This window comes from Amia ocellicauda, chromosome 6, assembly GCF_036373705.1.
Source record: "Amia ocellicauda isolate fAmiCal2 chromosome 6, fAmiCal2.hap1, whole genome shotgun sequence".
Taxonomy (NCBI): domain Eukaryota; kingdom Metazoa; phylum Chordata; class Actinopteri; order Amiiformes; family Amiidae; genus Amia; species Amia ocellicauda.
In genome coordinates, this window is record NC_089855.1 from 16,703,307 (window position 1) to 16,727,218 (window position 23,912).

Genomic DNA, 23,912 nt, shown 5'->3' on the forward strand with positions numbered 1-23,912 from the left:
GTGTTGCTTGGCAAAGCCGTACTACTTTGTTATTCCCTAACAGGTTCCCTAGAACTGGCTGAAATTAACACTCTACAGTAACAGCAGAAAGCAAAGAAAATGTAATATAACTGTAGGTAGGGAGACATGAAAGAGGGAAACAATCTACAATTTCAGTTACAAATAATATAAGAAACAAATATAAGAAACAAATATTTCAGTCGACCTTAATCACATTTCAGGTGGAATGTGGCTGTAGATTTAAAACAAACAAAGAAATCGAATAAAATATATTTGTTCATATTGTACGTTTTCCTGATGTGACAGCCATTTTATCAATAATGTACAATCCAATTATTCCAGGCATTGGTGTCCGAACTACCGCTGGTTTATGAAGACCACTAGATTGTTTTATTGAAGGTTCTTTATTTGTTTGTGTTTTTTTTCTTCTTTTTTCACCCTGTCCCCAGGCTTTACAGGTGTCCCTGCAAGAGCAACAAAGTGGTCTGAACTACCTGACCTCGACTATGGAGGAGGTCTGCCGCAAAGCCCCGGTGGAGATCAGTCAGAAGTACCGGCTGGAGATCGAGGCCATACTGTTGCGCTGGAAGAAACTCTCTGCTCACCTGGGAGAGCAGGCGCAGAAACTGGAGGAGTTCATGACCAAACTGCAGCAGTTCCAAGTAAGGGTGGTTTGAATGTTTGTTTTACTTTTTTGTTATGCTTATCCTGGAAACACATGTGCCAATGAAGCACTGGCAGCGGGACACACTGAGAGATGACCTGATTTGACTGTTAAGGTATATCCTGTACTTTATGAAAATACATTGCTCCTGTGTGTGATCAGTCTAGCCCTTTGTGTGCCACCGAGAAGTTACATGGTCAGCATTGCAGCGAAAGGATTATAATTATGTTTGTTTCTTGGTGGACCAGATTATTACGTTTTCAATTCAATAGTTTAATCAATTCTTTTTGAGGGGATAATTTAAATTAGCAGTTATTCTGTGCTTTCACCCCTGAATGTCAGTATGGCTTATGGAGAGCGCATACATAATGTCTTTTGATAATGTCTTTTCAATGCACCGATCACATTCATGTTGGCTGGGAAAATATGAACATTTTATACTGTGTCCGTGCTGCAATCCATTTCAAATTGCTGAGCCGTCTTCAATCACTCCTACTGTATAATTTGCAAAGAATGTTTAAATATTCTGTGTAAGTGATTGTGAAGTCAAATTGAAATGGTCATATTGCAAGACTGAGTCGTCATCTGTAGCAGAAAATAAATCGCATACATCAATAAAAGTGGTTGACAAAAAAAAGCATAATTCAATGAGAGTAAAGACATTTGTTTTGTATACATATCTTACAGAAGAAAGATAAAACTCTTCTTGTGAAATTTTGTTTAACATTGTAAATATTAGCAAATCAGTTGTAAGGGCTTCATTGTGGTACATTTTTACTTCAGGAATGTCATTAGGGAAAATGATTTACATTTCATCCTGGAAACAAGAATTGATGTTTGTAATATGTGTCCAGGATACACATGATGTGTAACTGGAATCTGACAATGAGAAAAGCGGTGAGCAAAGTCACGTTCCAATATGTTGTTTCCCTTAATTTGTATTTCAAACATGAAACAGCAAATTAAGAAAATGGTATCTTAAAGTTATAGACTGCAGAAACACATTACTAACCTACCTAGTGCTTGACAGGAAACACATAAACACATAAACATTTAAATCTCTACACATACCAGATCAGGGCCATTTTAAGAATGAAAAGATACAAAAGTGATATTACATGAATTTGAATTAAACAACGAACTGTGTTCTAGACAATTGTTGATGATTCTGAACCTTTGAAAGAACAAGTTCAATTTCAAAAATGGCAGATACTATACTGATTTAATAATACACGTTACATATTGTTTTGTTAATGTGCTGAGCTGGGAAAGACAGGAAGTGTGTAGTAGTAGAAGCACAGCATGTACACTGAGGTTTGGCACTATGTATTGGCACCTCGACTGAGTACATGGGCAGGTATTAGGCTACATATTTAGTTTCTGAACCGCACAGATTGAAATCCTGGCACTCCCGCTAACAAAGATTACAACTTACTCCATTTATCATATCAGGCAGAAGTGCTATGTTCTTCTCAACAACAGAGTCAATAGCTAATTGTCTAAGTGATCATTTTTCACTGCTTACTGTTAATTGCTAGGTTGATCCTAATGAGCCGCTGCTTCATATGAGCTGCCTCTGCAGCGCACACACAGCATATTACCATGCAGTTTCCACACAGGGATCGTTGCCGTTTCCCCATCATTTTGGCGGTTGTTGATATTTGTATTTATTTATTTATTTGTTTGTTTTAAGCAGCCATTAGTCATCCTGAGCTAAAATAGCAGTTGAATGCATTCTGTTGTGTTTGGAATCCTCTCCTCGATTTAAAGTGGTAAATACATTTCAACACCTGCTTGCTCCTCTAATTTGTGTCAGCAATTTTCTGTTTTCCACGGATTTTCAATTATTACCTTCACCCTTTTAAGCCCTACAGCCTGAACGCCAACCTTAGCCAACACAAAAAGGTAAGATCTATAAACCTATAAATATTTGATTTTTCCAGAATGACACCAAAACCCTGAAGAAGTGGATGGCAGAAGTGGATGTCTTTCTGAACGAAGAGTGGCCGGCACTGGGTGACTCTGAAGCTCTGGAGAAACAGCTGGAGCAATGCACTGTGAGTGGTCTACTCTGCTCGAGTATCCATGAGCTCCTTTATGTACCAGCCCTCTGTTTTTCATTTGTTTTAATGCTTGTTTTGTTTTGTTTTGTTTTTATTCAGTCCAGAGCTATTTGAAGCTAGTTCCAAGTTATTGATTGTTTTATCAATGTAAATGACAGAATGAATGCCTCTAATTTCCCTGAATGCTGAATTCTCAACTCTCTGCCTCTGCCATGCGTGGCTATTTGATTGGACTTCACTATTAGTAATGGGTTATGTTCCTGACAGGTTCAACAAACGTATATTGGTATATACCCTTAGATTACATTGGTGTGCCTCTGTGTTAATGTAAGTTAACTTTGTGCCTAAAGTCCTGGTATAACAGAGCATTTACTGAAGAAAATCAAACAGATATTTCATATCCCAACACAAGCCATCCCCTCATGTACTTATTTTGTAATGAAAAGGTTCAAACACTTACATTTAAGCGAACATTTACATCTCTTTTATAGCCGTCTTATAGCTTTAGTTTAAGCCGAGTATGTGAGACGTCTTGAGAGCCTATGAAACTACATTTGAAGTTAGTCATAAGTTTAACAATAAGTTTGTATGTGTTCATCCACATTATTATCTCTGTTTAAGTGTGACAGAATTTTTTTTCCCTCTACCATAATAATGCTATGATAGCATTTAAATAAGCATTTAACAGTGACAGAAGTGCACTGTGGGTTCATTTATAACGAGGCAGTAAGCTAAAAAGCATTTGGTTCTTTCTTTGAAACTTTGCGCTCAATTTGCTTTTTTACTGAGGATTTTTTTAATTGCCTAATTTCCAGATGGAGCTGTTGTTCATGTCTCTTTTTTAGCACATTATGCTAAGTGAATGTAGTGAGGTTTGAATGATATTGAACATGTGCTGTATACAACCATGGCTTCAAATTTTTTGGCAATTAGCTGATTAATGAGCCAATTCAGAGTTGTGCTATAGAAATGCTGTATACATTTACAAAAAAAACCTAAATGAATAAGTACACAACAGCAGCTACACCCTTCTGTGGATGTATGCTCTTTTTGTCAGAGCACAATAAAGCATGCTTACTATACATCCTGTCCTGCAGACTGTGTGCCTCAGGTGTGGAACAGTAATGTGGCACTGAGAGAGAGCAATAGCCTGTGAAAACTGCCTATTGTGAAAACGGTGATTTACCTGCTCAGAATGAACAACAAAAAAAGTTTTAATTTCACAAACAAATACACATTCATTACTCTTTGTTACTCATTCATGTAGCACATACCAATCAACTTGAATAACAACCTTCACTGCACATACTTCATAAATTCAATATTTATTCGGCATCGTAAGGTAATATGTACTGTGTTTTAGAGAGTACCACTTATGGGCAAGTTGAAAAGAATGATGTCTCCATTTTTCTGAGAGACAAAAGTATGTCTCTCTTCCACACTCAAATAACCTGCTTTGGTTTATTATTTTCATTGTTCATATCCTGATGTGTATCTCACCATACACTCTATATATCTACATAATGCAACCACTTCAAGATGTCATGCAGGGTTTGTCCCCTTGAGGCTGCTGTCTGACTGATGTCACTGGGAGCAGCGAGAATAAAACATAATGTGAAAGAGGGGCCTGCAGCTGGCGTTTCTCTAAGAACCATGGGAGACTTCAGACAGACAGCAGGCTGAAAGACACGCCCCCTCTATGATTGCAAACTAATAACACTTTGAAATTGATCACATTCAACTGATAACTTAAGAGTTTAAAAACATTTTGAGTTATGAACAATGAGAAATACCAAATACAGTCATTTTATAGATCCAGTCCCAATGTTTAAGTGGTTAAGGGAAACTATGCATTACCTAGCTGTTACCCACATGTTATTTAGACAGGGCATCAATAAGACAGTTTAACCTTTCCTCCTTTTTATATGCGAGTAATGCATTTTCTACATGGCAGAGCACACATTAGGGTATTTTTTTAAAGCTGCATAGATTTATTGTTAGAGTAGTAACACACAGAAGGTCAAACACATTAAGATCATCCTGTGCTTTCTCACTAGGCCTTGGTGAACGACATCCACACCATCCAGCCCAGTCTGAATGGTATAAACGATGTGGGCCAGGCGCTGAAGGAAGAAGCGGAGCCGGCCTTCGCCAGCAAATTGCAAAAAGAAATGACTGACCTGAATGGGCAGTGGGACAACGTCTGTAAACAGGTACCAAATAAAGGAAGATGACACTGTGACACTCCGCACACAATATGAATAGCAACGAGTGTTCACTACACTGTAATTTAGTAGCCATTAAATGTGCATTATGGGATTCTTACTCTGGTTTAATAGCTTATTTACCCGAACCTGGTCGTCAGTAGGTCTTGCCATCACCCCATTAAACAGACTGAATGCACTCCTTTTCTGAATACTGGAGCTGAACTTGCCAAGAGAATTGCGTGACTGAATCTCCTTGATGTCTCTCAAAGGCGTATGCAAAGAAATCGGCCTTGAAGGGAGGTCTGGACAAGACGGTGAGCCTCCGTAAGGACCTCTCCGAGATGCAGGAGTGGATTACACAGGCGGAGGAAGACTTCCTAGAGAGGGACTTTGAGTACAAAACCCCAGAGGAGCTGAAGAGAGCAGTGGAAGAGCTGAAGGTAATGAACTCACACACACCTCCCAACAGTCAGGTTTGACTAGAGTGCCCTTTTCTTTAGTTTTTAATAGTCTTCCTGTATATTTCCCTTTCATATCACAGAACAACATGTTAGATTTAAGCTCATTACAAAGTCCAATTACAAGTATAAAGTAGAAGTTGGTCCAGTCTAAAATGGAAGTGAGCACCTCGCTGATTGAGTGTTTTCTACGCAGATTCAATGTTTTTTTTCTCCTTTTTCTAATTAGAATAGAGAGAAGAAATTATCTTGTGCTACCAAGTGCATTGGTGTTCCAAGAAAGCTTTACTGTGAAGCAAAATGGCAGGAATAACAGCCTCCACTGACTGAAAAGCAGTGTTGCATGAAGTTTTAATGCTGCATAAATGTTTAACAAATTCACTGAGGGCAGCGGTTTTAATTGCTCTGACTTACAGAATGCTGTTATTGTTGCCTCTGATTATGTGTCTGTCTGTCACTTGACACCATGTAGAATGAAAGAACTTGACCATGGAAAGTTTTTTTTTTCTTCTTAATCCTGTCAGGACTGGTAGAGGAAGTGTAGGCATCCATCATCAAGACCGCATCCATTCTCCATCTGCTTTATACTTCATCAAGAGGGGATGTAATTAGTTTTTTCACCTGACAGGCAATGCGGAGCAGAGAAGGATGTCGTTTTTAAATTCATGAATGTTTTAAAGTGACGATGGGAGGTGGAGGTGGTGCCGACTGCGCTCATGCAGAACTCGGACCGACCGCTGGTGCAGAGTGGTTCTGCATAAAAAGCGTGACGATAGGTCCATATGCTAAATATGCAGGTGGTCTGTCATAGCAATGGAGATGTCACAAGTTCTGCTGCTAATTAGCTCTTGCAACTCCTCATCCTTCACCGGCTACAAGACCTTGTGAATGCTGCCGTGTGTTTCAATGCAGAGGTCGTTATAATAACAGTAGAAAACATTTATTTTTAGCGATTCCGTGTTCACAGATTACTCAATCTTAGTATCAGTGTCACCCACAAGCATACTCTGCTTATCAACACCGGGGTGGCTTTTTTAGACAAAGAAAATACCCCGGCACTTGGTCTGTTTAAGTGGTAAAGATAAAGCGCATAAATAAAAATATCAAAAAGAAATGGGGTGATTATTGAAAATGTGAACAATGTGGTATAATATGCAGCTAAGGTATCATTAAATACGTTTTTTTGTTTGTTTGTTTGTTTAACTGTATGTTTCAGAGGGCCAAAGAGGAGGTCCAGCAGAAGGAGGTGAAAGTGAAGCTTCTCACCGACTCGGTGAATGGTTTCATTGCCAAAGCACCACCAGCAGCCCATGAGGCCTTAAAAACCGAGCTAGAGGTCTTGACAACAAACTACCAGAGACTCTGCAGCAGACTGAATGGGAAATGCAAAACATTGGAGGTAAATATTATAAATGTATAGTGAATTGTAGACTATACATTCACTTCATGTATACAGATATTTAAAGGGATACTTCGGTATTTTGGCATTTTAGACAGATGTCTTACTCACCCAGAGTTATGCAAATCTATGGAAACCTTTTTTAATTCTGTGTCTCCAGTTTGAAGAAATCTGAATTTTTTATTTCGTTAGCTTAGCACACTTGCTGGAAGTCATTGGTCGCAAAATGCAGACTCTCAAAAGATGGCTAATAGATCTTTTAAGTACTCAAAAGCTGTGTGAATGGCACATTTGTACATTAAGTATTCTCTACAAGTCTATACAAAATCAAAAGTAATTTGATGAATATGTTTAAAAGTATTTTTCTTTTGGAACTATCTCCCTGAACTACGCATTTCATCAGCTGTAATGAGGTCGGCACAAGGATACGCTCTCTGTGCGTGATTGTAAACACTGCTGACCAGCCGAGTGAGATTGCACTGCTGACGCTGATATGGGTTGTTTGCTATAGAAAAGTAAAGATGTGGCCTGCTACAAGTTTTCACACACTGCCATTGAGAGTCCTGTCCAATTAAAGCTATGGCTACATAGAGTAATCAACAACTGTTTGCTTCCCGGGAAGTTTTGTTTACAAATCACTTCACCATGTCTCGCGGGAAGAGAGCGCAGGCAGAACCGAAAGTAGTTCAATAATTGACTATGAGGAAACTAATTTCTTACGATTACCAGTAAATTAACACATTTATTTAACTATTAATTTACTATTTATAGTATTGTAAGACTACAAATGACAAACTGCCAAGCTTTGAGTATTTCAAATATCTATTATCCGGCTTTTGACAGTCAGCATTTTGTGATCATTGACTTCCAGCAAATGTGCTAAGCTAATGAAATTAAAAATTCAAATTTCATAAAACTGAACACACAGAATTGAAAAGGTTTCCATGGATTCGTATGACTCTGGGTGAGTAAGACTATCTGGCTAAAATGCCAAAATACAAAAGTATCCCTTTAACAAATAGCATATAAATGTGGTAATCAACTTACAGTAACACAAAAAAGCTATTCTATTGAATTGCTTCCCGATACTTAATAGATTAAGATAAAGAGCTTGAAGTGAATGTTTCCCTATTCCCACAGAGCTTTTACACATTTAACGCTGTAGGGTCTGAGAAGGTCTCCCAACAGTGGACATAGTAATCACCTCCTCAGAAAAATCTAAAAGGTGATATTGGTCAGGAAATGGGTTACAGCAGCAATCTGAAATGTAAGTCTGTCACCTGGAAAGAAGCCCTGTGTCCATCCCATTACCAGAGGTGATGATTGACTCTGCTGGCAATCAGTGACACAGAGAGTGGATCAAAATCCAAATCAAACGATCACAACACCAAGCAGAGAAGACAGATGACTGCTACTGCTGTGATAGTGCAAGTGCAGCGTCAGAGAAATGACTCTTAAGGCACAGAATAGATACACCACAGGTCAAACGTCTGGATGCACCTAATGATGTACTGCGAGGCTGACGCTCTGGATGATATTGTTCATTCTTCTTCACTCTAATCCCGGTCTTACTAATATCTTGGCATCCCTGAACAGATTACTCTCTCTTTCTCTCTCTCTCTCTGTTTTGAAGAATATATTTAATAAATGGATGTGGAAGTCACCTCACAGATAGCATGACAGCTAACACAGTAGTCTTCTTTTCTCTTGACAGCTGTACAGCAAGCGAAGGTGTGTGCTGTCACTGAATAGATATACACATAAACTGGTAATAGACTCAAATACTGTCCTTTTGTTGCTCTTTTAGAACAAATGAGGACATTACAACACTTTCATCATAAAGTAATGCTTCATACTATAACTATTCTGCCTTACTGCTAATGTTCTTCTTCTTGTATGTGGCATTTCACTATGGTAAGGGAAAACAAGGCTTAGCAGATGTTTTGTTTTTTTATTTGAGAAAGGTGTTCAGAGAAATAAACATTTGCATATTTAATATGTATGTATCATGAGATGATTCATCTCACACACTGCCTGGTTGTACAGCTGTTCAACATGAAGCAGAATGTGAAGAATATGAGGAAAATTACTCCCTCAGCAATGCCTTTAATATACTGTTAAATAGATGGCAGTTGTGTTTTCAGGGATGCCAAGATGGTAGTAAGTCATGGTTTAAACTGATGAAGAAAAATCCTTGGCTCTTGTATCTCTGTATATTGTGTTGCTTTCACCTTACCTACAGTTTGTTTTGTTTGACACCATACATAATTTTAAAAGGCAAAACATCTTTGAGTTAATGAATTGGAAATGTTTAAATGCAAAATAAAAATGCAATTGGAGTGAAAAATGAATATACTTGGGACTGAGCTCTCATTAGCTGAACTTGTTTTTTGGGGAAAGATGTACAGGTACTGAAAACAGTAAAGAAAACAACTATATGTTACCAGAAATGTAAGTATTTATTAAATTAGAGAAATCAGTTATAGATTTAAGAGTTAATTCCGAGTCTTTCCTGCTTTACGCCTACACCCATTGTAGTTGTGTGGTTCTGTTAAGTATTTATACAGTATTTTATTTGGATGGTTTTAACAATTATATGAGAGGGTATTAGCAGCTGCTGTATGTCACTGATCTTCATTAGACAAGTACCTAGTAATGATCTTGACAGTAAATGCAGTATTGAAAATTTCTACAATTGTGTCTGAAGGTTCATTTTCCTGCTTTATAAATAATTCTGTGAAGGCAGGGCACCCCCAGCAATGAAGAGTAAGATGAAGCTTCTAAACCCCTTTTGTTTTAAAGGGTCTTGTAGTGGTTAACCAGCCATGAAACATGGTACCACACCTTGTGACAATTGAATACACAGATACTAAGACACTTATTCTATTGGATAGGAATGGGTACTTTATAGCATCTAAAACAAAATCTCTCTGCTCTTCTATAAAAGGTAAGTTCATAGGGAACAAACTCTCTTTTAGAAACCAGTCTTTTGGTATTATTATGTAACACTTGCACTCATGTCACCTGTTGTGGGGGTTGTGTGTGCTATATGTTAAGATAGAAGACCTCCGGGCTTAATGTGCTGGGAATGCGTTTTGAGTTGTTAGTCAGTGTGCTTGTGTCTGGAGTGCCACACAGGGCCCCCCACAGCTCTGTGACAGGCGGTGCTGTGTCTCCTCAGGAGGTGTGGGCCTGTTGGTGCGAGCTGCTGTCTTATCTGGAGGCAGAGAACAAGTGGCTGGACGAGCTGGAGCTCAAGCTGAGGGCCACGGAAAACATCCAGGGCGGTGCGGAGGAGATCTCCGAGGCGCTGGACGTGAGTCCCAGCAACACAGCCAACTATATTAATTCCCCACACAGCAGCCGGTCTGTCTCAAGGGCTTTAAATCATGCCTCCTTATGGTAGACTTGGCATCCTGTTCATGACTACTATTCTGTCTTTTTTCTTGTTGCTTCTTTATAAGTTTAAGACAATAACTTTTTCTTCCTGATTCAAAGTAATAAATGCGCCTTGAAAACAGCCTAAAGCTATAACTATCCCTATCAGTCATATTCTCACTTGACAATCAAAACATATGCTAAAGTTCTTACACATACCCTTTCCGTTATGCTTCACAGGGCACTTTAATTACTTAAAGCTACTGCTACAATTACTTCGACCGGCGCTGTAAAGAGGTCAACTCAGCTGCATAAGAATATTGCCGTGCTCCGTTATAAATAAGGGAACAGGCAGATATGTGTGATGAACTGTATTCCATTTTTTATTGAATCACTCATAGAGGATCAGTAATGCACTTGACGATAACATATATTCTAACCCCAATTTTGGTTATGCATACATGCTTGATGTATACAGTTGGTACCAATCACTGTGGAATTTGAAGAATTGATCCACAGTAATCCTCTTGTTCATGCTGTCCATGCTTAAATGTCTTTCTGGTTCTTTAATGAGCATCTGGTCTCTCATTTGGCTCCTTTTGCCAGTGCGGGTGGGCAACCTTGAGTTAAACCTTCTTAGCTACAAGTGAAAATCAACAGAATGTATTGCTCATTTCTAGATGTTATCTGGGGAGCCTCTGCAAGACCTTGTATTATTTACTGAGAGCCTTGACTTCTCCTCCCTCTCTCACAGTCCCTGGAGATCAGCCTTCGTCACCCAGAAGACAACCGTAACCAGATCCGCGAGCTGGCCCAAACGCTGACAGACGGTGGGGTGCTGGATGAGTTAATTAACGAGAAGCTGGAGACGTTCAACACCCGTTGGGAGGAGCTGCTGCAGCAGGTAACACCTCAAGAGGAGGCGGATGTGATTGTAGTGCAGAGTAAAAAGCCAGGGGCGCTTTGAGGGGGGCTGGTGTCCGTCACAAAAGGCAGATCGCCCTAAAGGAAACATTCATATGTGAAAACCTAATAACCATAGATGGTGAAATAAGAAAGGTCACAGGCTGTCCAGCCTGTCTTATCTGCTCTGACGTTGAAAGCATGTTGATCAGCGCCTCGTCAAAGTCTCCAGAGGTTCGCATTCACAACACGATGTGGCAGTTTGTTCAATATGCACGTGGTTCTTGTTCTGATATCTGACTCTGCTTGTAGATTTTATACATTCATATGTAATCATGCATGACATCAACTTTCGTCATTAGCCTTCACAATCTCCAGCCTTCAATCCAACATACAGTAGGAAAAAAGCAAACACTGCACAACTGGAAGGTTTCTGCATGGAGGTGCGGTTACAGATCTCTCCTTAGAAGTGCCTGAGCCTGTTAAAGGGCTACATGAAGAGTCTTCTCAAGCTTAAGAGCTTAAGGAGGATCCATGAAACAATGATGAACAAGGAGTGAATCATTGTGTAAACTGTGTATCAGGCTTTTTTTAATTGTTTCTGACAGATATGCTATTGGTATATACAGTGTTGATAGTTTCCACCTTTGTATTTATTTGTGTTGAAATCATATTTCTTCTGTGTTAATTGAACTCCAGGGTATACATGTGGAAGCAACTATGGTTGTGTATATATAATATAATATTATGTGATTTAAAATAAATGAACAGTAGTGTGATACAGACATATCACATATACATATAAGTCCTGTATTGTAATATTAATAGATATATCTATATCTACCTGTCTCCTATTTATCACCAAAAAGCATATGTATCTGTTTACCTGCTATACACTCACCTAAAGGATTATTAGGAACACCTGTTCAATTTCTCATTAATGCAATTATCTAACCAACCAAACACATGGCAGTTGCTTCAATGCATTTAGGGGTGTGGTCCTGGTCAAGACAATCTCCTGAACTCCAAACTGAATGTCTGAATGGGAAAGAAAGGTGATTTAAGCAATTTTGAGCGTGGCATGGTTGTTGGTGCCAGACGGGCCGGTCTGAGTATTTCACAATCTGCTCAGTTACTGGGATTTTCACGCACAACCATTTCTAGGGTTTACAAAGAATGGTGTGAAAAGGGAAAAACATCCAGTATGCGGCAGTCCTGTGGGCGAAAATGCCTTGTTGATGCTAGAGGTCAGAGGAGAATGGGCCGACTGATTCAAGCTGATAGAAGAGCAACTTTGACTGAAATAACCACTCGTTACAACCGAGGTATGCAGCAAAGCATTTGTGAAGCCACAACACGTACAACCTTGAGGCGGATGGGCTACAACAGCAGAAGACCCCACTGGGTACCACTCATCTCCACTACAAATAGGAAAAAGAGGCTACAATTTGCACAAGCTCTCCAAAATTGGACAGTTGAAGACTGGAAAAATGTTGCCTGGTCTGATGAGTCTCGATTTCTGTTGACACATTCAGATGGTAGAGTCAGAATTTGGCGTAAACAGAATGAGAACATGGATCCATCATGCCTTGTTACCACTGTGCAGGCTGGTGGTGGTGGTGTAATGGTGTGGGGGATGTTTTCTTGGCACACTTTAGGCCCCTTAATGCCAATTGGGCATCGTTTAAATGCCACAGCCTACCTGAGCATTGTTTCTGACCATGTCCATCCCTTTATGACCACCATGTACCCATCCTCTGATGGCTACTTCCAGCAGGATAATGCACCATGTCACAAAGGTGGAATCATTTCAAATTGGTTTCTTGAACATGACAATGAGTTCACTGTACTAAACTGGCCCCCACAGTCACCAGATCTCAACCCAATAGAGCATCTTTGGGATGTGGTGGAACGGGAGCTTCGTGCCCTGGATGTGCATCCCACAAATCTCCATCAACTGCAAGATGCTATCCTATCAATATGGGCCAACATTTCTAAAGAATGCTTTCAGCACCTTGTTGAATCAATGCCACGTAGAATTAAGGCAGTTCTGAAGGCGAAAGGGGGTCAAACACAGTATTAGTATGGTGTTCCTAATAATCCTTTAGGTGAGTGTATATTGATGTAAGGATCATGCATTATATCTTAAAAATGTTCTGTTCTTCGCTATTAATTAATCATGTCGGTACAGAATATAGTACGAGAAACTAAATTATTGTGTATCAAAATAGAGAAAGGAAGATGCAGCCTGTAGAGCAGAGCTGAGGGGTAGTCTGTCTTAGGCATTAGAAAGATGTAGTAAAATATAAAAGCCTGGTATTGCAGACTTATATGTTACATACTGTGGTTCTAAGTTGATGTGCCGTCTGTAAGGCAGATGAAATCCCAAAGGACAAAAGGACAAGGAGCTTAGCTTTCAGCCCATAAATCTCTTCACTTTGTCTGTGTAGCCTGCTGCTTTTTAATGGAAGCAACCTGGATGCAAGATTGACAGTGTTTCGGGAAAAAGTTGAAGACTTGTAATTAAAAACTGTTTACCCATGTTCTCTCACCGTTATGGAGGTGATGAGCTAGTGAAGGTGACTGGGTCTCTGTTGTTTGAAAGTAAGCTCATAATTGCCAAAAGGCTCTACAGGAATACAACTTGTATTTGCAAAAGTATTGTACCCTACTACTGTATTGTGCATTAACACATTGTAGTATTCGGTCATGAGTAAAGAACAGCATGTACTGAATCTAAGAAAAGTGAAGTAGCATACAAAAATGCAATACTCTCAATACAGTTTTTGAATGGATTTACATTGTCTGAGTTTTGTGGAGCCATATATACATATTGTGTATCCAATTGCATACGGTATAGGAAGGGACCCTTATATGGCATTACATATCATTATTCAAACATCTGGCAATAGATTTTTTGTGTTTGTATTTCCTGTTATAGAAAGCTTTGCATATGATTATTACAAGAGATCTCACTGCAGAAAAAATAAATATAAAGCATAACCTAACATTGTTAATCTGCTCCACAGAGGAGAAAGAAGGAAATAATCCATGTATTTGTACAGTGCTCACAAAAGCTATGAACGTAATGTCAGGATATACATAATGAAAGGTTTTACTTATGTTATGAGCATGTGGGTGGAATGAATTCTTTGTCCTTATAAATGAAACTGCGGTTGGTAATCGTGTATTTGCCAAGTCTTATTCCTGCTGTGTTGTTTTACTGCAGTCTATAAGCGCTACAAATGTATTTCCCAGTTGTTAAAATACTGTTTGTTATGTTGCTGTGAAGATGATTGCCAAAGTTGGTTATTTTATGTATTATCTAAAGATTAAACGTAGTTGTATATTCTCCCAAATACTCATGTGTCAGGAGAAGGCTGCTTTTTTTTAGTTAGTTATGCCTGTATTTCCCTCATTGTCAATTGAATTTAGCAGAAATTAATTTTGCCTTTGTTCTTTACTATACATCTTCAGTCTATTGCTTAATCTCTCATTTATGTATTTCCCAATGGACAAGAAAACATCTCAACCTGTGCTTTTACATTCACAATTTCCTCTTAATTTTGTCTGGATAATTATCAAGAGTTTATCAGAACAATATATAAGGAATAAAATGGGATTATGTTTATTAACTAATACACCAAAATTAAGTTAATGTATTATAACTGAAGGTGATGAGCACACTGCTTTCATTTGAATACCTGGCGGTGTCTATAAATAGCAGTGTGACACATGTAACATCTTCTAGAATGGATTAGCATTGTGTGTGACCTCTGTTCTTAGTGTAAGAAAGCTCCTAAACTATGTAATGAGATCAAAGCACAAAGGCTCTGAATAGACGAATTGTGTTCTTGGGAAGACGTCGAGTGATTTCATTAGAATGGACTTCGACATAAATACTGAGAGTACTACAGAACTGGGAGATACTGGATAAGGGCAACATCAGGGCTTTTTTGCTGGAGGAGTACAGCTGTTTTGGTGGAATGAACATGAGGACATTATCACATGAAAAGGTGTCATTTTCATTGTGTGAAATCCTTGTAATGTTTCTTCTTTAGCCTGATGAAGTTGATAAGAATTGATTTTTTTCTCTGCTAGGAGATCAAAGAGATAAAGAAATTAAAAGAAAAATGTGTGTATGTGTATATATATATATATATATATATATATATATTTAAACAGATTTCCATATGTTAATCCTTTCGATAGGTGTGCTTTTTTTTTGGGAATGATATCCTACAGGAATGCTTAATAACATTTTAAAACTATTATATGCTGTTACATTAGATTGATAGGATTAAAAACAACAACAAAAACAATGCAATATTTCTGAAAGATGTTGTGTGCTGTGGGTACATAATTTATTGTAAAGGCTGTTATACTATAGCAACAAATTCAGTGCAGATGCTTCCTTCAGTTTGTATTATACTTCTTTTACTAACATAGCCTGACTGAAATAGACTTGTAATAGAAGTGGACTATAAAATCTATGGTATTTCAATATTAACATCTATGAAAACATATTTTTCAATAGACTGTACAGTGATAGTGTCCCTAGAACATGGGATTGAATTCTGGGCGACTGAAGTGCTGCTGTAAATTCAATACCTTTCCGTTTATTAAGGACATCCCTGTTCCTTGTTTTCTTTTTCAGGCTGTAAGGAGGCAGCAGACCCTCGAGCAGAGTATCCAGTCTGCCCAGGAAACTGACAAAGCTCTACGTTTGATTCAGGAATCTCTAACAACCATAGACCGCCACCTTTCTGCCTATATAGGTGACCACATCGATGCAGGCCAAATACCACAAGAAGCACAGGTATGCTATAGACACACAAGGCTGCTGTTCTGTGTCCCATAGGTTTACACTGCAGGAGACGAATGTTGTTACCAGGTCAGGTTGAATATGTAGAGCACTGTCTCCAAAACTTCAACATCGGCACCATTTATTCCACAGCTAATTATAAAACACGCCCTGTCTGTGTCTGTGTGTCTGACTCTGAAAGGAAGATGAAAAATAATATCTACACTGCCAAAAGATCTTGCACGTTGACTTAAAACTCATTGTTAATATTCTGAAAAGATGCTCGGTCGCACTTCCCGGTCTTAGACAGGCTTAGATGTTTCATACACCTTCAGGGATATGCATTTGGGTCAGAAGATAATAGCGGTATTAGCATGTCTTTAGCTGTGCTGCGGCGCCACAGGGTGTATAATACAGGCCGCTTCCTTATCAGACACCAAGGAGGCCAGTGCTGTTAAAGCAAAAAGCTTTGAAAGTTGAGCAGTCTCTTAGTAAACGAGTTGAGCAAGCAAGTTTGGTAATTGAAAACGTAATGTGGCAGAGAAATTGTTCACTTTATCATAAAGTGTCGTTAATCACTTTAGACTATAATTGCTGAAATTAGCTTACTTACAACAGTAAGCATTAGCCTTCCAGCTTGTGCTTTACAATTAAATACAATGCGTGAGTTATATTTAAGGCACCCTAGGGTCCTAGGCATTGAGCTTAGAAGCCAGACAACCAGGTAATTTATTAGTACTCGCCAAACATAATTTATGAACATCTTATGAAGATGTCCCATGATTAATTTATTACCACTTACGTCCTGGTATTCCGTTGTTAAAAAGCAAAACAAAACACAAATTAAAATGTGAGAGATTAAATCATTTTGCAAAGCCCCAGAGCTCTAAACGTGTTGTCAATGTTTCTCTGTGAGATTAATCAGTTAATTTATTTCTTACCTTGGCTCAAAAATGTGACTGATCCTTTTTCTTTTTCTTTCTTTCTTTCTTTCTTTCTTTCTTTCTTTCTTTCTTTCTTTTTTTCCATGTGAGCCATACTCCATCTTGTGGTAGTCCCCTAGAAATGCTTGATACTAGAAACAACAAGAAAAGGTTTCCTGTTCCTTTTCTTTACCTCCCTGCTTGTGTTTGCAGTGTGGTTCTGTCCTCTCCAATCCGCAGGACATGCAAGAGCACAGCTAATCTACAAGGAATCACATATCAATGTCCATTGTAAAGCTTTAAATGGCTAAAATAGACCACACCTCACCATTCACTGCAGTATTTATAGATAAGCTGGCCTAAAGTTAGCATGTAGTCCACGTGAAACAGGCTTATCAGGCACCTAGGCTGGCATGTGAAAGTGAACACACCCATACATGCTAATGACACATGCACAGACACAGCTGACCCCAGTCATTACTGTCCACATGATGGCATTACATATTAACAGTCCCATTCACCCTGTCCATGTAAGCCATCTACACTCAGATTTGGGATGTTTATATGCCTTTAGATATTATTTTTCTTTACACCTTCCATGGCATTTTGACCGTCTTTCAACACTTCTTGTTTAAAGTAAACATAATTTCATAAATCCTCTATAGTTTGAATGTGAAACAGATGACTGAGAATGGCCCTTAAATTTGCAGCAACTCACAGACTTTATAAAATAGTCCCTATATGTAAAATGAATAGCATGAAGCTGTTGAAGTGTTTTAATGATGATCAAATGAGCAAATTCACCGTACCCCGCTTTAACACATGCATTACTTTATGATGGCAATTTGATCTCGGTGATCATAAAATGAAATTACCAAGTCTCCTGAGAAAACTAGGAGTGTTTATAATTGTGATTTAAAAAAAAAATCATCATTTTATTTTGTAGTGTCCGTATAACAAAGAGAACATCACATTGTAAATCTGGGGCATAATTTTACGAAGTGACACATCTTTTCTGGTGTTGATTTCTCTCTTACTGGGCTCCTATCCCCAGAGACTAACTGTACTTTGCACACATCTGCCGATGGCAAAAGAACAAATTCAACTTGTAGTGATTTAAGCGTCTCTCCGGCGCTAACATGCAAATGGCACATGGAAGTGCTGTTCCTGGGGAATCTTCCACATCGTTAGGACTTTAAATACTATGTGCAGAAAACTGTGGTGATGGTGAAGCCACAATCTTTTAGCTCTTGAAACTCCTTGGACTGAAGCTGGCAGAACAGAATTGATCCTTTCCTTTATGGATATTGGGCAACATCTGCATATTAAATCAGTTAGCGTACCTGTGTATCTGTGTTTGGAGATACCCACCATGACATGATTCATTAAGCCCCACAAACTCGGTTGTGAGATGTTTTAGACAATGAGGAATTAAGTACTGGTAGATGGTGGAGGCTACTTAAAGGGGCTTTACTGACCAGTGTCTCAGATAATCTACACAGACACTAATCAATTTTCTTACTGGTATTAAGATTATGTGCAGTGTATGTGCTTTATTGCTTTCCAAAACTAAAATGTCAATGATTAAGAATGATAGAGTGTCCAAAGTGTGAACTAGACTTTGCTTCTGGTTGTCTCTACTAGGAGTCACACGGACAACTACTTTCAGCAGGCAGCACACATCCCTTTCCATTGAAACAACTCTCTTTCATTTTGCTTGAAGTCTTCAAAGGAATGAATGAATGCATGTCTATATGGATGTATAAATAAATATTAGATAAATATCTTGCACACCTGAAAGATTCTTAAACATATCCGCACATATCTTTTGTGTGAAATCGGGTCATTTCAGTGGTGACCTTATTTGTCATTGCATCCGATGTTGGAAGTTGCATCTAATTGTCAATTCAGCGTGGCACTACTTACTACCGATTAGCTGGCCACAGGAACTGCACAGAGAGCCGCGTCGAGAGAAAAGTACCCAGGCGACTATTGAATACTGTGTGATTGACAGTGAGCAGAAAATGTCTGCTGAAGGTGGCATTACACAAATTCCTTTCACAGACGGCTAAAAGCCAATGAACTAGAAACTTGTCCCGATATTGGACATGTATAATTCTTAATCATTAAAAGTTGAGATTATGTGCAGTTTGTGTGAAGCAAAACGTGATGAAGCAAACAAAAACCACAGAGAATCTTAAAACTAAGAAAGTAGAGTAGTTAGTATCAATATTGACTATTTTATGAAATACTATTTACTAGTCCTTTAAAGTAAGCATAAGGATGTAATTCTGTATATATTGATAGCTTGTTCAGTGACTTGTAAAATTAAAAGTGGTGTATAACAAGCCCACATGACAGCTGTGGATTAATGCATTCACAGAAGTCTTGAGGCACCGCGCATCCTGCTCTGTGTAAATCTACACTCGGCCCCCTGGAGATCCCTGATATCTGTGCTGCAGAGCAGAAAACATCCGATAACTACTTAGCTTAGACTAACTATTAATTTGCTCTTACAATATCAAGGGGCTATGGAGTGGTGTTAATATGCTGTTGTGATGCCAATGCATTGTAGAGTGGCAGAGAGAGGGTTTTTGTAATTAGCAGCATGGCACACTTGAGCGCGTGCAGGCGGCGCTCCTGGGACCGAGAGGGCACACTGCCTTCCTCCTCGCATGGCGCTCTGTCATCAAAGAGAGAGAGACCGATCCCGCGGCCTGTCTCTGGCACTCCTGTGCTGGGCGGCTCGGTGGCAGGCACTGCTCTAATACATTGTACATCGTTGTTTCTGTGTCTGTGTTTGTTTTGGTTGAATTCATTATTCGTGTTTATCACTGTGGAGGTGAATGCAGCATTATTGACAGTTTTTTCCCTTTTAATCTCACAAAGAGCTATACAGATGAATGGAAATAAAACACAGCCGTTCGCTCAGACAACCTGATGGGAAAGTAGTGCTTTTATCCTGGGCGACTGAGCTGCAGTAGACTGAGATTCAAATGAACATGTTTGGTCTCTTCATCGCCAGTGTATTTGAATGCTGTTACATTTAAGTAAAAACAGAGTATATGTTTGGTAAATATTTGCTGTGTGTGGCGTCACAGTGATTACAGAACAGCTGCAAGCTTTTCCACGTGAAGGGAACTTGGTACATATCTTCATCCCATAACTCAGGACCGACTGTGGTTATTAAGCCTTTTTCATCACAGGCAAACAATTGATTTTCTTCTGTTTTCTTTTGCTTTTTTTTGACAGAAAATCCAGTCTGATTTGAGCAGCCATGAAATCAGCCTTGATGAGATGAGGAAGAGGAGCACGGGGAGGGATTCTGCGGAGCGTATCCTGTCTCAGATTGAAGTGACCCAGGTGAGCCGCAGCAGGGGCCTGTGTTTAAACAGCACAAACCAGTTAATTCAGGAGCTACAGACACATCGCAGCTTTGGGACAATTTGTCCCCATAACCACATCATATATACTGTCGAGGAGAAGACAATGTTTCAGGGTAGGAGAGGAGTAGGCAATGGAAGATTAAGTAGATTTGATCTTCAGCCCCTTTGCTGTATAATGTTGTATACATCAGTACCACCAATATTCACCACCTGCTACGTTATGTCTTAGTAGTTTTATAGATAATAAACAAACAAAACTGTCAAACCCCTTGGATTCAGGAGTGACTGTTATATTAGTATATACTATGAGCACTACAACCTGGAGACCACAGTTTCATATCCAGACCTCCAAGTTTGTGCTTTTTACACTGGCAGAGCTACACTGCCTGCTTGTACCCAATATATATATATATATATATATATATATATATATATATATATATGCATGCGTGTGTGTGTGTGTGTGTATAAACGCTTATTTAATATACTAATGTTTCTTTGGTTAAGCCGTTTAAAAAATATGTATTTACGAAGAGTTTTGTCAGAGCTTTATCAGGATGCTGTAATGACTCAGAGGTGGACCCAAGTGCAAGCTCACAGACAGAGGAAGCACACCTAACAATTCCAAAGGGACATCCAAGAGACGAGGTTCAAAGACAGTCCAGGGCTCAATAGATGGTGCAAACAGGCTGAAACAGGGAACCCAAAGGGGTGGTCAAAAAGCAAAGGCAGGAGGTAACTGAAGCACAAACAGGGGTTTAAGTGCAGGGCAGAGTGGAATCAGTGGAGCTGATGGGAAGAGGTAGAACCAATGAGTGCAGAGGGTTATTAGGACAAGTGCACATGGTATGTAGGAATGTTAATTGGATGATTTGCAGGGTTAGTATTCAGGTGATGATGACCTCTGGTGGTGAACAGGTGAATTGTGGTTGACAGGTGTGATGCATTATGGTAAATCAAGAATCTATGAATTTTCACCCTTTACTACTATAATGTGCTTTTCTGGACTGCCTTATGAGAGAAATGTTTAATCTATAAAATAACCATTAAATAAAATATGAATGAACCAACTGTAAACAATTCCTGGACGATACTATCTGAATTTGAAATGCATACCTTCACGTCACAGTTGAAATCTATCAAAAACAAGCCCCACTGCCAAATGATGTTGTTGTTTTTAGATTTATTTTTTCCCCTATACAGTTTAATTAAGTGGGAGGTAGGCCGGATGAACCCGGAGCTGCTTAGAAGTCATTGCCTCCCTTCTATAAAGGGCTCATTAAGGAGACAAAGTTTTATTAGTTTGTCAATAGGGGGATGGAACTCAATTCCAGTTGCTGTTTGAAAAGTAACCAATTTTTAATGGCTTTTAAAACAGCCCTGCCTATTTGAAAGGTTTATACTTTATAATTAACAAACACGACTCTTTCCGAATGGTGGGGTTTCTGGAGTACTTTGTGAATCAGCTCTTTTTTTCTCTCTCTCTAACAGGGAGCTTTTCCCATACCTGCGGTTTTATTTTCCACTTTAGCAAACTGCATTTAACAATGATGTATTGTACTGTTCTGATTGCCCTGCATTCCCCCTCACTACCAACACACATCCACTTATGCTGCCAATCCCCAAGGTTGGAGGTATCATCATATCCTTTTTTATTTTCTTCTTCATTGATGATGCCCAATGGAATTGATGAGGGGAAAACATATTATATATATATATATATATATATATATAGGAAACAGTAGTCATTTTAGGAGGGCAGTTTAGATGAGGTTTTACTTTTGTTTTTTCAGAAAGATGACTGAGGCTAATAAATGAGTCCCTCGTATTTTTTCTCAGGCCTGTGCACAACTGTGTGGCCACCTTGAGACCAATATTTTCTTTCTGAACAGCTGACTCAAGTTGTTCATGGGTTTATTTGCTGAGGACCTGCAAGGCTGTCTCATGTTGGAAAATCCCTGAGTCTACAAGTTTCCTTAACTCTCAGTGCTGAAAACTGCTGGCTCTATTATAGTTGCCACAATAAAAAGCTACTGCCATGACATTCAGAGTGCTTTGTGGACCTTGAGGGCACATGCAATTGGTCAAATATTGCTTTGAGCTGTTCAACCAATTCCCTAATGTTTCATTAACTGTCACTTTCCTATGATTATATGTACCATATACCCCACATTCACCATGGTGTAATTTACATCTTGTGCACTGTGCATTTTATGCTTTGCTTTGTTTTGTTTTTTTAAGAAAATTTGAATACATTGAAAATTAATGCAGTAGAGAACAATCCATAGATGAAGGATTGTTGATCTTTGTTCGGCATTGTTTATCTTCATTCTGCAGAGCTTTGTTTTGAAGTAAATCATCTTTCCCTTTGCTTTGTTTTCTTTTGTTTTTGCGTTGCAGAAGAAATTGCAAGAGGTCTTGACAAAGTTCCGGTTGTTTCAGAAGCCAGCAAATTTCGATCAGAGGTTTTTGGAGTGTAAGATGATTCTGGATGACGTGAAGTCGCAGTTGCCAGTGTTGAAAATGAGAAGTGTGGAGCAGGATGTTGTGCAGTCACAGTTGGATCAGTGTATGGTAGGGACATTCCCATTTACAACTGAAATATTGTATTATATTATTTATGGTGTCTAAATGATGGCATGTTTTCCAAGCGCTGTAATTAGTTAAGCACTATTATTTAGGGCAAAAACAATCTATAGTTCCATTAATAACTTTTTGGTTTCCTAAATTGTCATTACTGTTTCACCTCCAAGCTTTTTATTTCTGAACTGTGTCTATGTTAAATGCTTTCTGCTACATCCAAAAAGAAATACATTATTTGGTGCATATATATTCAGCTATAGATGCTAGTTTCCAATATCATCAAAAAAGCAAAGATAAACATTATTAAACACATCAATTGTATATATGTATCTTTTAGATATCTTGTGGCCTCAGATCACCCCACGACTTCTCACATTCTTGACCTTTGCTTTTCATCAGCACATTTGAAGTGACTAGGTGACATCAGACCAGTAGCAATTAATCCTATACTACTGCTAATATGTCATTCTTATTGAAGACACAGTTTAATTCACCCACTGGTGGTAGTGTTAAAACAGCTGTGAAAGGGGCTCCATTCTAGACTGGACAAAGACCGTGGCATACCGTGAGAAACTGGAGCAGTGTTTTTGTGTTTGTGTTTTGTGTTACGTGTTACTAAACAGAAATTTTACAAGAGCCTGAGTGAGGTTAAGTCGGAGGTGGAGACGGTGATTAAGACCGGGCGACAGATCGTTCAGAGACAGCAGACGGAGAACCCCAAGGAGCTGGACGAGAGACTCACGGCCCTCAAACTGCAGTACAACGAGCTGGGCGCCCAGGTAAGGGGATTTACCTAGGCAGGACCTCCCAAGCTGTTAGGTGGGCCATGTTTCTGGAAAGACCCTTTGGTCCAGGGTCCAAATGCTTGCATTCATTGGTCTCTATTTACTGGATGCTCTTTGCTTTTTAAGTTTTTGTTGGAAAGGTTTTCAGTTCTTCTTATTTGACAAAGTAATAATGTATTCATGTATTGCCCACTCCTGGCTTAGAAGTTATATTCATCCTTAACATATTGCTTTTTTGCCTTATTTGTATTTGCATGTGTTACAAATTCAGTTATTATTTTCTTCAAGTTACCGGCAGACTGTGAAATCGTGAGCTTTTCATTATCACTTCTTCCTGACTTCCTCACGTCAGCACTTAA

At 38.9% G+C, this 23,912-nt stretch overlaps 1 protein-coding gene across 11 annotated transcripts in view; it reads left to right on the forward strand.

Annotated features, from left to right (window-relative positions):
* Positions 1 to 23,912, forward strand: part of dmd (dystrophin) — a 631,463-nt gene that overhangs the window by 260,655 nt on the left and 346,896 nt on the right. For all 11 annotated transcript variants that reach the window (XM_066706366.1, XM_066706368.1, XM_066706373.1 and 8 more), the window contains 11 exons: positions 450 to 662; positions 2,608 to 2,721; positions 4,785 to 4,940; positions 5,204 to 5,374; positions 6,609 to 6,791; positions 9,973 to 10,107; positions 10,924 to 11,073; positions 15,730 to 15,891; positions 20,052 to 20,162; positions 22,586 to 22,759; positions 23,392 to 23,547. In XM_066706366.1, the coding sequence (XP_066562463.1) occupies positions 450 to 662; positions 2,608 to 2,721; positions 4,785 to 4,940; positions 5,204 to 5,374; positions 6,609 to 6,791; positions 9,973 to 10,107; positions 10,924 to 11,073; positions 15,730 to 15,891; positions 20,052 to 20,162; positions 22,586 to 22,759; positions 23,392 to 23,547 (1,725 nt within the window). The remainder of the gene's footprint in view (positions 1 to 449; positions 663 to 2,607; positions 2,722 to 4,784; positions 4,941 to 5,203; positions 5,375 to 6,608; positions 6,792 to 9,972; positions 10,108 to 10,923; positions 11,074 to 15,729; positions 15,892 to 20,051; positions 20,163 to 22,585; positions 22,760 to 23,391; positions 23,548 to 23,912) is intronic.